The 15,317-nt window shown below is 38.3% G+C and overlaps 1 protein-coding gene across 1 annotated transcript; it reads right to left on the reverse strand.

Annotated features, from left to right (window-relative positions):
- Positions 1–1,382: 1,382 nt before the first annotated feature.
- Positions 1,383–2,234, reverse strand: LOC147638936 (uncharacterized). Its single transcript, XM_086782443.1, has 2 exons — positions 2,023–2,234; positions 1,383–1,958 (listed from the first exon to the last, which is right to left on the reverse strand). Exons 1-2 carry the CDS (start codon positions 2,196–2,198, stop codon positions 1,586–1,588), a joined length of 549 nt encoding a protein of 182 aa, XP_086638569.1. The 5' UTR covers positions 2,199–2,234; the 3' UTR covers positions 1,383–1,585.
- Positions 2,235–15,317: the final 13,083 nt, after the last annotated feature.

Consider the following 15,317-nt stretch of genomic DNA (forward strand, 5'->3'; position numbering starts at 1 on the left):
ATCAAGACTTACATTCTTCCATTATCATAATGTTGATTTAAGATACATAGACCTCAAGCTCACATGGTATTAGCATGGCATTTGCTTTGAAGAGAGAAACCAAAGGAGACAAAAGACCCAAGTATACCACATCCCTCATAAAATACAGACCTCAAGCTCACATGGTATTAGCATGGGATTTGTTTTGAAGAGAGAAACCAAGCCTACTCAAAGGAGAGAGAAGACCCAAGTATACCACGTCCCTCATAAAAAGAGCCCCCATGATAGGCCCTTCATTAAATTACCCACTAAAGGTAGAAATGTGGAATTTTTGTGAGAAAAGCTTCAAAATTAGGCAAGGCTATCTTTATGGTGTAAATGTAAGTATAAATGTGAGTCCACCACATTATAGAACCCCACATATGAACTGCACATATTTTGTATAAATAGTGTGAATCCACACATTATAGAATCCCGCATCTGGAGTGCACATTTTGCACCAATCCTAACAAGCCCCTAGGCTTGGAACAAAATATAAATGTAAAAAAAACAAATGCTAATCATGGCACTTTTTTATGAGGATTGATAATGTATAATAATTGTGGTTCAATTTTTCTATGAGAGATTTTATGAGGATTGATAGTGTATAAAAGATATTTGGGTTTTTTAAATTTTTGGTTACCATTTGAGAATTCATTATGAATTGATTATGCATTTGAGTTCTTATAACTTAGATATGAGGCCTCACCTCATGCTTTTGTTTACTTGTGAAAGTAATATCAATTGATCAGGAAACTACTCGCATCTACCAAAAGTTGAATACATATATAGCAGCATCAATGTAACTTAGATATGAGGCCTCACCTCATGCTTTTTACTTGTGAAAGTAATATCAATTGATCAGGAAACTACTCGCATCTACCAAAAGTTGAATACATATATAGCAGCATCAATGTAACTTCTGAAATTAATAGAATACTAATCGACAATTTATCAATACCGATGTCCATAAACATGGATATACCAACTTGATTATTGAGAGTGTTTTCATCATCAGTAATGGACACATACCCACTTGATGATTGAGAGGGGGAGATGTATTTTAATGTTTAAATCATGGAGCTGAAAACAGGGGAGCCCCTTTCCAACGCAACCCATTTATAGTGCATGAAAAAAAAATTAAGGTTTAAAATTTGGTGTTTTAGTAATACAATCTACAAAATTTGTAAAACATACAAAACTTAATTCTAGAGATGGGAGGTTTTTAAACCTTTATACTAACGAGACATTATTTCGAACACATCGGCCCTGGACCATGCCAGCCTGGGGAATGGTCCAAGACTCAACCCACAACCATTTTCATTTGTCATTAGAGATGCTTTGCTATCTGTAAGTCATAATTAGGTTCATGAAAAAGCACGGAAACCTCAAAACCCTATTTAACTTGGTGCTAATTAGGTTCATACGATATGCTAAGCCATGAAAACCACGCGAAGTTTAAAACCCTATTTAACTTGTACGCTCTGTAGAACTTTCGCTTCTAGATCAGAAAGCGCATTACAAGCCGTTTGTGCAGTATGTATGCATGCAGAGAGCGCGCGTCGACTTAGGGCACGTAGTCCGGTGGTGCCAAGCGGCTGGGTGGCTCGGCCGGCAGCAGCTGGGGCTCAGGTAGCGTGGGGGGCTGCTGAAAGAAGCGGTGGTTGAGGAGTTTTACAGGCTCCGGTAGCTCCTCGCTCAGGCTCAGCTTGCGGAAGGGGCTCTTCTCGTAGAACTCGCGTGACTGCGTAGCGATCCGCATCCCCTCATCCTCCGCCAGTTCAGGCAACGGCGCCTCCCGCCGCCGCTGCTTGCTCACAGCCACAGTCGGGTGCAGCACCAGCGTCCGATACATGGTCATCACTCCAAGCCCGATCGCCACCGACACCATCAGCAGTAGCGGGTATATCGGCGCCATCTCCTTCGACGCAAAGAACTCCCTGCCGGCAAATAAATACTGAATAAATAAATCATCAAGCGTAAAACAAATATATGAAAAATCACCTGGAGAAGCGACTGCGCTGGTGCATATACTCTCCGGGACCCGTCCCGGGAGGCCGCTTCCCCAGCCGCTCTCGTTCGATCTCTTCGTTTCCGATCTGGTGTGTGTCCGCTTGCAGTCTGTGATTCATGGAGATCGTGGCGAAGGTGTTAACGGGCCAATTCAATCCCCTCATCATGGCCTGATTCTTGGCCAGCCATCGCCGCCGGAGCTGCATCTGCACAAATCAAAAGAACCAGTATTAAGCCGCGTGATTAATTACTCTCATAGAGCAAGATTCGATGGCGGGCGTAAAAGCAAATGAGAAATGCCTGTGCTAGGCCGATCATCTGCATGCTGCTTAATAAGGGTGCACCTCAAGTGAAATACTATCGGCGGCCAAGATGATTGTACTCGGCTGAAAGTCCTGCTCTGCAATATCTTTGCTGTTCCTAACGAACGCCTTGAAATCGAAAACAAGCATTAACATCAGGTGTGCATGGACACATACCAGCCCACACATTGAATCACGCGTCCCCGAATGAGGCAGCTACTATTTAAGGGAAAAATCTAGACGTCTCGTTTACAATGTCGCTTATTACGATGCCGGTAGAGAATCCTCAAGGGGGCTCTGCCTGAAGTCTCTTTTTAAGTGCGCTCCCTCAAATGTGTCTCATTGATGATGAGAGGGTGGGGAAAGGCGTGATTGATCTCAACCTGTCCTTTTGTCTTTTGTGACATTGGGGTGGGGCTCCAAGAGAATATGTTTCTAAACGTTTTTTTTGCTAGAGCTTTTAAATAATTAAAGCGGTTTATTATTTTCTGCATGGCGGCGCATCACTATGGTTTGCATGCTTTGGTTGGTGGTGGTTGTTGGAGTGCCAGGTGTCTCCTCCTTGTGTGAGTCTCATCGTTTTGCTGGAGAATTTTGCTTGAAGAAGCCTCTTGTCTGGGTCCTTGGACAGGTATCTCCTTGTGGGAGATGCGTCCCTTTGCGGAAGCTTCTCCTGGTGGTACATGGTTGGCTGTCTGTGTTTTTCGGCACGTTTGCTTGCAGAAGTGTGTAGGCTGCCTACACGGCGCTTGCAGTTTGTATGGATGTCTCTAGGCTGAATCCTTTCTTGCTCATGTGTTTTTATCCGCTTTGTTCTCAGTGCACAACTGTTCTAGCGCTATGTATGCTCACTGTGCTGGTGTGTCTATATAATGTGGAATTACCGATGCTAGTTTTGCATACATTATTTGCCATGTCTAAGCCATATCCTTCCGTTCGTACATTGCACCGGTGTCGGACAACAACTTCTGTTCCTTTTGTTCCTTAATATGTGCATGTCTCATCCCTTCCTGTTGTATGTCCTGTAGGTTCGCTAAGTGCGCATCCTATCCATTTGCCTTGTATGAAGTCTATCAGAATCTAATAAGGAGAACATACCTCCTCACATGGTGACGCCTCCAGAAGGTTATGCTGATTTACAGAACTTGAGGGGAGTCAAACGCAGAGCTCATTCTTCAGGTGGTGCACCCTTTTTTTCGATTTGTTTTTGTGCATTCATTGGTTTTCTTAATATTGATTTGGATTGTTCCTCCTACAGGAAGCTCTGACACATCATGTGCTATCGTGAAGAGGAAAAACGCAGGTCCGGCCAACCAATCTCTCCTCCTCACCGGACCCAAAATTTCTCGGTCACGCTAATTTGAAGATGCTCAAGGTCTCTATAATTGTGGGTATCGGCAACAACGATGTCGATACGTCCCTCTGGGAAAACTTTGTTGAGTTCATAAGACATAATTGCACACAGGCACTTTTCTCCCTCGAAAGAGGTGGTACACTTCACCAGCTACACTTCCAGATGGTTGCTCGAATAGTGTCCACATCTATCATTGTCGTGGGAAAGTGTGTCAAATAGTGCTTGATGTGGAATCTCAACAAACCAGTGGGGGCCATTGTGATGTGTCGCGCCTTGCGTGTCAAATAAAAATGCACGACTCCGACATCAGGAAAGTTTTCTTTAGGAATCACTACATTGAAGGGGAGTCAGCAAGGTACTTCCTGCAGAATTCTGATGAGAAAGACCAGAACACCAAAGAAGGAGAAGGACTGTTGAATGAGTAGCACGATGGCGTTCCAATCAACCAAATAGGTGATGAAACAAATCTCATACTTGTTGAGGAAAGCCTACCAGAGCAAAGCAGGATCCTAATGAACCATATGTAAACTCATCAGAGGAGAGAGCTGCAGAGTTTCTCAGGGCCGTGAGTGAAGGTGACAACTATATAAAACTTCCTCCCATGCATGATCTGACTAATGAGGTTTTTATGTAGTTCGCTAGCCTCTAGAACTCTGTCATGTAAATAAATAAAAGTTTTATGCAGCAAAACACACCAAGTCCAATCGTGTCTCCTACCCTTGTAAAATGTCTGTTTATGAAATATAATTATCTTGTGTGATGTATTATATTTATTTCTTTTTAAAAGTTATGGCGTCCCCCGTGATAGTAAAATTAAAGTAAGTGCATCGGCCACTTTATGACCTTTCCGAACCTTGTATTCGACTAATGTTTAGGGATATTTAATTGATGCCCACAATAGTGGGCATCAAATAAACATATGCAGAAATCAACAAATTGTCAATATATGTAGAAATCAACGAATTTATCTGGTGCACACTATTACACATTTGTACACACATAAATATATTCACACCCTTACACTTCAAAAAATTTCTACGTGTTTTGAGAATTTGTGTGTAAAGCCGACCATATTATAAAGAGTGTGTTGGTAGTTGATGCCCAAGAGGCAAGATTTGATCCCACATCCTTGGGTTAAACACATTCTTACAACTACCAACTTGCCATATACACAATGTTGCAAATAATAGCATTGTAAACCTCAAAATCTAAAAAAACCTTTTGACTAGGCCAAAAAGTTTCCATCGGTTTTTCTGGGTCCACCATTACAAAAGGAAAAACCCTAGTTGTGATTTTCCAAGTGCACTGTGTGTGTGTGTGTGTGTGTGAGAGAGAGAGAGAGAGAGAGAGAGAGAGAGAGAGAGAGAGAGAGAGAGAGAGAGAGAGAGAGAGGGAGGGAGGGAGGGGAATGAAGAATATGACAAAGCTAGCCAAGAAGCTTCCTTAGAGAGAGCCCATACAAGGAGTGCACAAGCTTGAGGTTCCGCTCATGCAAATTTACGGACCATACTCATCTAAGGGAGATTCAACCAAATCTTGTGTCAAAGGTGATCTCTTTCTTATTTTCAAGCTCTCTTGTTTATTTTATTTTTGTTATGTAAGGTTAATCCTTTTAATTTGTGCAAGTCTATGCTATGCTCTAATTTTTGTGCTTGAGAAATGGAATTCTTCTCCAAGTGTCGTAAAGGTCTTGATAGTGGTATCAAAGCTTTAGGGACCACTCAAGGAGAAGGGTTTTTTGAGAAAATCCAAAAGAAACGTTTTACATAATTGTTTCGAGCAAAGGAGGGCAGGGAATTTATTTTTAACAAATATTAAGGCTTCAACAAAGGATTAAGGAATACTTGCACGGGAAGGCAAAAGCATTGAAGCACTATGAAAAATTAATGGGGAAGTGGAAAGGTTGATTTACATGCTTTTGGGGACCATTGGACAATAGTACAAGAGTTTTATCCATTAGGAAAAGCTTCATCCTCACCACCTTTTCAAAAACCACTTTTCAACGGAAAACCACCTTTCACCTCCCTCTGTTGAGATGTCAACCTTAACACGAGCTGACACTTATGATATGCCTCGGCGACCGTTTTTGCCAATTACATCAATGGCATGTTTTGTAGGATGCTGACATGATAGATCTTTGCCAATGATTCTACAGTAGGACTACACCAGCTACTAGACCAACATTGAGTTATGGCATACTTATCTTGCCAACTTACTCACTTAGCGTGTTCACATTATGGACCGCATGTACATAGTACTTTAGTACTTGTGTTGTATTTCCCTTATCTTTTAGTAGAACCTTTTTTTGTGGTAAAGAAGAAGAACAACAATTTTCAGCCTCTCATCTTGTGTGTTTTCTTCTAGGGTTTGTGTGAGTGTGTGTGGGCTTGCAAGAGCTCAAGATCTCAAGATCTCTTCCTCCTTGCATCTTTTCACGGTATCAGAGCCTTGTTCGTGCTTAGAAGCTAAGCATCAAGCAAGAGAAGCACAAGAAGTGGTACGAGGGTAAGAGCTTCACCTACTTCCTCTTTGTGCTGTGGCTACTACTACACCCTTGTCAAGAGCTCAAGCTCTCTTCCTCCTTGTATCTTTTCATGGTATCAGAGCCTTGTTCATGCTAAGAAGCTGAGCTACAAGAAAGAGAAGCACAGGAAGCAGTACGAGGGTAAGAGCTTCACCTACTCCCCCTTTGTGTTGGCTACTACACCGTTGTCGAGAGCTCTTCGAGAGGCACTGGCAAACAAACTCCGATGATTGAGGAGCTATCTTCACATGAGCAGAGCTACAGGGAAACCATATTTTCCTTTGGACGAAGATTTTACGACCAAAAACGTATTTTGGACGCATATTGACCTCCGTTTTTTAGTTCGCAGGCGTTCACAAGAGCACTGTGGGTAAGTTTTGATTCTCTATAAATTTCTACTTTCTGGAACTGCACGAAGGTCATTTGGTTGTGCAGACACTATGTGTACTACACAGAGAGGTCTTACAACAAGTGCTATAGGGTGTATGTATGCAAATTGAGGTCACTAGTTGTTGTGATAGTTTGGGTGCAATATAGTACCGCGCCTACACAGAATACAACAATTTGTGCATAGGTCAAACAAGATTGTTGTTTTTGGTGAGTTTGTGCTGCAGACAAGATGTCAAATGATGGAATTAACTACATTGAAGGTGAACATGAGGACGCACCATAGATATCGGAGATTAATCCAACTACTGCACATGTAAAAGAATACAAGGATTGGAATCAAGGAGCAACGAAAGTCATATATTGGCTTTCTATTAGCATACAGGACACCATGATTGAGCAAGGAGGCATGTGCAAGTCAAACAAGAGTGTTGTTTTTGGTGAGTTTGTGTTACAGACAATATGTCAAATGATGGAATTAACCAAATTGTTGCAGAGAAGATTGACAAGAATAACTTCCATGCTTAGAGATCTAGATTGACAAACTTTATAATGGGAAAAGGCTATTGGAACTACACTGAAGGTGAACATGAGGAGGCACCAGAAATATCTGAGATTAATCCAACTGCTACTATATAAAAGAATACAAGGATTGGAATCAAGGAGCAAGGAAAGTCATGTATTGGCTTTCTATTAGCATACAGGACACCATGATTGAGCATATACAGAATGCCAAGTCACCCAAGGAGGCATGGGACACCTTGGTGAAGTCGTATGAAACTAACACCAAGGCACGAAAGATTTAGTTGAAGAATGAGCTTCATACTGTGTGGAGAAGAAAAACATGTATGTGAATGATTATGCCTTGAAGATCAATGGCATTGTGGAATTCCTTGCATTTATTAGTGTTTTTGTTGATGATGATGATGATAAGGTGGAAGTATGTCTACGTGGTCTCGGTCCACAATACAATGCATTCAAGACGTCTATTCAGACTCGAGAGAAGATTCCCAACTTTACAGATTTGGTGTCAATGCTGATCATTGAAGAAAATAGTTTGGGTCAAGACCAGTCTTCACAAAACAAAGGCAATTCCGAGCAACAGGCCTTCTACACAAGTGTAGGTAGAGGACGAGGTAGAGGCTGTGCAATGGCAGCATGATGTGAGGTAGCTTGGTTGCACAAGCTACTTGGTGATTTAGGGCTGTAGGTTGACAGACATGTTGCAATCTATTGTGACAACCTTAGGAGTATACAGTTGGCGAGGAACCTAAATTTTCATACATGGACCAAACACATAGAGGTCCACTATCACTTCATCAAAGAGACGGTCTTAGCCGGAGACATTGATCTCGTGTATGTTAGCACAAAGGAGCAGGTAGCTGACATTTCCCTGGGAGCAGAGAAACTTAACAGATTTTGGACTATACTTGGAGTCCTAGAGATGGAGTTGAGCTTAAGGGGGAGTGTTGAGATGTCAAGATTAACTGTACAAGCTGACACTTATGATGTGCCTAGGTGACCGTTTCTACCACTTACATCACTGGTGTGTTTGGTAGGATGCTAACATGATAGATCTTCGCCAGTGATTCTATAGCTGGACTACACCAGCTACTAGTCCACCATTGAGTTATGGCACACTATATCTTGCCAGCTCACTCACTTAGCGTGTTCACATTATGGACCGCATGTACATAGTACTTTAATACTTATGTTGTATTTCTCTTATGTTTTAGTAAAACATTTTTTTGTGGTGAAGAAGAAGAAGAACAATTTTCAGCCTCTCATCTTGTGTGTTCTCTTCTAGGGTTTGTGTGAGTGTGTGTGTGCTTGCAAGAGCTCAATCTCTCTTCCTCCCTGAATCTTTTCACCCTCAACCTCTTCAAGATCGAAGGCTATGGATGAAATGAGAAAATCTTGAATATCACTTTTCTATCATCAAAATTTGAGAAGCTTCAAATTTGGAGAAAGTGGTAAATCAACGGTGTGAAGGGTTGAAACACGAATCTTTTTCCAAGTACAAGCTTAAACTAAATTCACACAATAACAATAACACAATAACAAATAGTATTAGGTGCAATCTCCTCCCCACGTGTGTGGCTCCTTCTCCCACACGCGGTATTTTTGTCATATTCATATTTTTAGCCCATGGAGCTAATAATAGCACCTTTTCCACTTTTTGGTTTTTGTTTTACATATAAATAACCTTGTCAAGGTTTCTAAGGTTTATATATTTGAGCAATGATAAATACTAATGGGCCTTTACACATAAAATAACCTTGTGCACACTCGCACATATAATAACCTTGTGCACATCCACACATAAAATAACCTTGTGCACATTAGCACATTCCATTTATTAATCTCTAGTTTCTACAGGGATAATAAATTTGTGAGCTTCTAATTTAGAGCTTTTTGCAAGAAATTTAGAGCTTTTTTAATTTGGGGCTCAAATTTGCATTTCTTGCCTATACGATGCGTTTATCCCCCACATAAACAACCATTAAATTTGAGTAAATGGATATTATTGAGAGATAACTTACCATGCCTTTGAAAGCTACATCCAAGGAACACTTTTGAAGGGCAGAATAAACAACCATTCGTATAGAGCTTTATATGTGACCACATAGAGGTTGAGCATTTCCACAGTGACTATTATGAGACACAGTCCCTTGCAAGACATCCTAGGATACTTTATCCCATAAAAATTTTCATTTTGTACTATGGAGGTTGAGCAAAAAAAAAAGAATTTACTTTGGAAACCATAGATATCTTAAAACGATCAATATCTTACTCCACAAAGCCCAAAATACATGTCTCTAGTTGCAATAGTATTTTTCAAAAATAACACATAGAAACATAGAGATAAAGGTAAGAGCGGTGTGCACTCAAAATGCTTGCATGACTACTCATCATCGTCATTAGGAGATGGCCCACAAACCTTCTTTTGAAGGCACTCACTAAAAGCATATAAATCAACCTCTAACAACAAACAATGGTGCATCTCCTCAGCACAAGCTACTCCCAATCCACCACATCCAGCCAAAACATAAATAATATAATCCTTCTTGTATGAGAATGTCGCCACCTAGTAACCAACTATAGAACGAAAAAAGGAATCAATGAAAACACATACATTTTTGTAGTTTGTGTAAACTCACTACTAATAGACATTTTTTTTATACAGAAAATAACTCACACACACATTTTTGTAGTTAGTTTAACTACCAAAAAAAGTAACTCACACACACATTTTTGTAGTTATACAGAAAATAACTCACACACATTTTTGTAGTTAGTTTAATTACCAAAAAAAGAAGAAGCATTGGAGCGCTCAACCCCTCCTGTAACTAGTACCCCATCCACTCCAATGAAATCACTAACGCGTGCATGAGCCTCTGTGATACACCTCCTAGCTGTTGGGAACAAGAGATAAGATACCTCCTCACCCGCCTCTCTGTCATAGTGGGCACACACATGTTCTTATGATAGAATAAGCCAATCGTGAGATCGGTGACCTGCGCAAATGTTACAGGTATATATTTATTCATATTTTTATGAATTAATAATCTTATAAAATTATGTTTAATTTAATTTGTGCAAGATTCCGTTTAATGGAATATGCAAATGTATAGGCGTAAATGTGCACATAGTCATTTTATGTAACATTAGCCCACTAGCAATTTTAATTGGGCAAGTTTTTTTTTTTAATGAGATGCTTTAAAAGCATTGAACTAAGGTTCATTTTTGTAAAAGCCCAATTTTGGAAAAAGCTATGCTATTTATGGCTCCAAGGGATAAATTTATTAATATGATTTAAATACCTTGTGTGGGAGTGGAGCCACACACGTCGGGGGGAGATTGCACCCAATCTTGTCTTGATCCAGTGATGTTATTCTTTCTCTCGTCGGGGGAGATTGCACCCAATCTTGTCTTGATGGGGTGATGTTATCCTTTCTCGCTTGCTTTATGTTATGCTATGTGATTTGATTTCAATTTAATTCAAGTCTTTGATTTAATTTTTGATATATTTATGAGTATTTGATTATTTCTTCAAGAAGATTAAAGGGTCCCGTGATGACAGTGGTATCAGAGCTTTGGTTTAATTTAATCTTCTTGAAGAGGTGATCAGGACAAAGAGGTGAAAGAGACAAAAACAGAGGTGATTTTGGTAATTTTTTAAATTTAAATTGAAGAAGAACCCGTTTATGGATTTATGTTTTGGATGGTTGAAAGTACACTTGTTTTTAACTATTAGGTAACCAATCTCCATCAATCTATTGCCCAAAGGGTAATAACCAAAGGCTGAGAGGAGGGTGGTAAAGCATTCTGAGGAAACCATGAAACCACTCTCAAATTCAAAAGCGGTTTTGCTAAATTCTTGACCTCTTTCTGATCCGTCTCTTTATGGATGGATTCCAAAACTGAGAGAAAATCTTGCTTAGCTTTCTAATTGCTAAGCCATTGAGGGTATAATGGACGGTGTACAAAGCTCCATGAATCAATTTATGAAAAGTATGCTATGTGGAAAAATTTCAGAAATTAATCTTTTGATTAATTAGGAAAATTTTTCTATTCTTCTTCCTCCGACTCACGAGCATGAAGTATTGAAGCTTGGGAAATTTTCTTTTCTTCTTCTCTCCAACGACTACCCGGCCTGCCACCTGCACTGCAGAAAAGGATAAAATTAAATGTGCTTGTAATAACTTAATCGAAAGTGCTGCCTTATGGTGGAATGTGACCGAACAAGGTGAACATAGACCTTCAACATGGAAAAAGTTCCAAAAACTCTTAAAGAAACATTTCCTACCTTCACAATACAAAGCTATGACTCGACAATGATGGTCTACCTTAACACAGAAAATATATCAAGTTCTGTGGACAGGTTTTGGCAAACTTTATTACAAATGCAGGTAATCGAGAAAGTTCACACCAAAGATCAAAGAAGAAAGTTCGTAGTAGGTTTGAAACCTACAATTCGATCTGAGGTAAATATGTTTCGACCACATTCTCTTAGTTCAGCTATTTCTCTAGCTTTGAATTGTGAAAAGAAAAATGATTTTTCTAAGAAAATAATGACTCCTCAAACCTCGGCATCAACATCTTTCAACCCTAAAACCTCTCCAAAATCATTTGACACATCTCTTGATGACCATAACATAGGTATTAACAATAAGATAGATGATTCACAAAAAGCTAATAAACATGATTCCAAGAAGTGTTACAGGTGTAACAAGATTGGACACATCGCATCAAATTGTCCACGGAAGTCAAAGTTTATTTCATTGGGACTCAATATGATCGATGAAGATGAAGAAGAAAAATACTACGACAACTACTCAGAATCTTGACGTAACATATTTATTACATTTGATTATTTAACACTTTTTGGTAGATTCAAGTAGAGTTTTTATGCATCAAAAGTAGAACTTCTTGAAGGAATTGGCCCTTCCATCTTGAATTCTGCTTTATAAATTTGTCACTATGTATTAATCTTGTGGTATGGGACACAAGATTAATCCTGTGTGAAGGATTCCGATGCATACTTTTCTCTACATCTGTGTTTGTGGGATAATTTCTGGTGGTATGGGACACTAGAATTTATTACACATAGAAGTCTTTGATATAATGTAATTTTGTTAGGGAACATACTTGAATTTATATAGTATACAACAATTGATCTCCTTTTCTCGCATAAGCAAACAAGCATTTGAGGTCAGTTGCTTATCCAAGAAGGAGGGATGTTATATAATGAGTATATAATGTCCATCTTTTAGTTGTACAGGGACGCCCGGACACTAGTGTGCCATGCTAGTGAATTGGTATCGTGGGTGACTCCACATTAAATACTGATTACCTAGTGGTATTGGCATAGCTTGAGACCATGCTTGACGGGTGTATGTTGTTAAAGTGCAACAAGTAGTGCCATGCTTGACAACTATATTGTGGTCAAGTGAAACAAGTGGACTATGCTTTACAACTGCACATGGCCAAAGTGAAACAAGTGGTTTATGCAACTGATGTGCCATGCTCATTGGAGTGTAGCAAGTGGCAACTCACACCATGCTAGATGATGTGTACATAGTGATACTCTCATCATAGTGAAACAAGTGGTGAATATATGATATGTTTGTGGTCAAGAGCAATGTGTGTGTGTGTCACACATAAGGGATCTTGTCTATATCATATTATTATTTTTAATTATTTGTGATTTGATAATGGTGCAAGCATCACCAATTTTGGTGTCGCACGAGATTTGTTTTTGTTGTTGTAGCATTTTTTTAATGCAATTAAGGACAATTGCTTCCCCAAACAGGAGGACTGTTTTACAGGTATATATTTATTCATATTTTTGATAAATTAGTAATCTTATAAAATTATTTTTAATTTTAACTTGTAGATATGCTTATATTTATTTGTATGTAACTATGTATATGTATGTAAGTATGTAAGCTTATATATAAGTACGTAAGTATATGTAGATATATGTAGGTATATGTATATAAAAGTATATGTAGATAGATGTAAATATATAATTATTTAAGTATGTAACTATGTTAATATATAATAAGTATATAAGTATGCTTATATATGTAAGTATATAATAAGCATATAAGCATGTTTAAATATATTTGTATATAAGTATATAAGTACACTTATATATATAAGTCTGCTTTGTTTGTATATGTATAAGTATGTGTGTGTATAAGTATGTAACTATGTAAGTATATAAGTATGCTTAAATTTATTTGTATATAAGTATGCCTTATTTGTATATGTAAGTATGCTTATATATATAAGTTATACCAAAAATATATAAAAATATGTAAATGTGTGTGTGAGAGAGAAATAAATCAAATATTTTATCTATGTGTGTGTGTGTGTGAAAAATTAAAAAGAACCTACAAAGTATGATACAGAATTCTAAAAATATTAAGCAAGTGAAAGAGATTCCACGTTCTTACAATGGTAATATAACATTTGAATTGCCTCCAGCCTATAATGAGTTCAAAAGAATGGAAGGAATGGAGCAAAAATTTGATAGTAATTTGTGGACAACACAGAACTAACATGTCAGTGGATTATATTGTACGTCTAAGTTATTACTTGGGTTCAATGGAGTGCCATAGGATCACATGTCCTTATTTCATTAATAATAAAAAGTTTAATGATTCTTACTTCCATGGATATTTGGATAAACAAGTTACAAAGGCCTACTTTGTGAGGATGAGAGAAATATCATTACATGTCATTATTGTAAAAAATATATCTTTTCTAAAGAGCCTTGAAGTTGCATGGTGTATTACATTTTTTCAATAGACTCAGGAAAGACACGATTGATGGTGCACATTGGTGACCATTCACATGAGTTATAGCCTGAAACCTCTAGGGCAGCAATAGAGAGAAAAAGAAATTTGGTTTCATTAGGGTTGCGAGTGGACATGAACAATGGTCCAAGAAGAGTTCAAATGATTGTTGCTAGATAGTTGCTTGTTGATGCTATAGTAGGCAAAGAAAATGGTGAAATGGGGGAGACAAAACTGAGTAACATCTTAGAAGAAATGATTCCTCTTGTGCAAAATCAAAGGTGTGCTACTAATGTTAATATAGTACTAGCATTGTAATCCATGTATGGTGTACTTATACCTAATTAAAGTGACTTCTTTATTTGCATGTTTAAAACAATTGTAGCATGTGAAAAGAGGTGGCAGGCCACAGTGATTGGAGATGGATATGATAATATATTGCAATTGAAAAAGAGGTGCATGTTTCCTTTCTTCCATGGCAGTCACTTCTTGGGTCAGGGAGGACCGGATGATAAATGTTTTCTTTTTAAAATGTCCACTAAGGGCCCTAGATCAAGTGTTGACTTGGTTAATCTCATGCGCCAAACAAAACAAGGAGATTTATGTACAGCATGAGTTCATTTGGACCACACTCATAGAATTGATGGATGGGCAACAATGTCTTGTTCAGTATATGATCCCAGGTAGAATCTTCTATTTTTCAATGCATATCAATAAGCATGATCTTTTTTCAATTTGTAATATATGTAAGTGTCATTGTTATTTCAGTTTAAAAGGATTGATGGTCATTGCTATGTGCGAGATAAAAGAGGAAGATGTTGATAGTCAAATCCTATTTTGGAATAGTCTAAACGAGGTGATGAGACAACAGGATTATCCACCAATAAACTTTGCAAGCTTTATGGCAAATGAGGTAGGTTCAAATTGGATAGCAATAAAAATGGTGTTTAATGGAGGACTTGATAATGTGTTGGTTGGAAGAGAAAGATCTTATCTTTTCCACTGGGATCAAAGTTTGCAAAAACACACTAAGAGACTTGTTAGAAAGGAAGTATTGCAATTGCATCTTGATATGTGTGAGGTGTGGCAAAAATCACCTTCTATTGATATGGCAAAAAGAATTAGGAGATGGTGGAGGCATTGAAATGTTGCAGAGGAGAATATTAAACCCTTGGAAAGATGGTTCTAATGGTGGTAATAGAGAATAACACATTGGGGGAATCTAAATCCTAATGTAAGTTTGAGGACTTTCTTTGACTAAGGTATTTACATCAGCTTAATAAATTTGTGAAAATATTTTTTTCATTAACAAAAATTTTGTTATGCACACAGAACTAAGTCCATGGGAGAGGGCTCAAATACCTAACACAAACTTGTCAAAGAGTGTTCATGCAAGCTGGCTAGCTAGAGAA

The sequence above is a fragment of the Cibotium barometz genome, chromosome 4, assembly GCF_041138505.1.
Source record: "Cibotium barometz isolate CiBa-2024 chromosome 4, ASM4113850v1, whole genome shotgun sequence".
Lineage (NCBI taxonomy): Eukaryota > Viridiplantae > Streptophyta > Polypodiopsida > Cyatheales > Cibotiaceae > Cibotium > Cibotium barometz.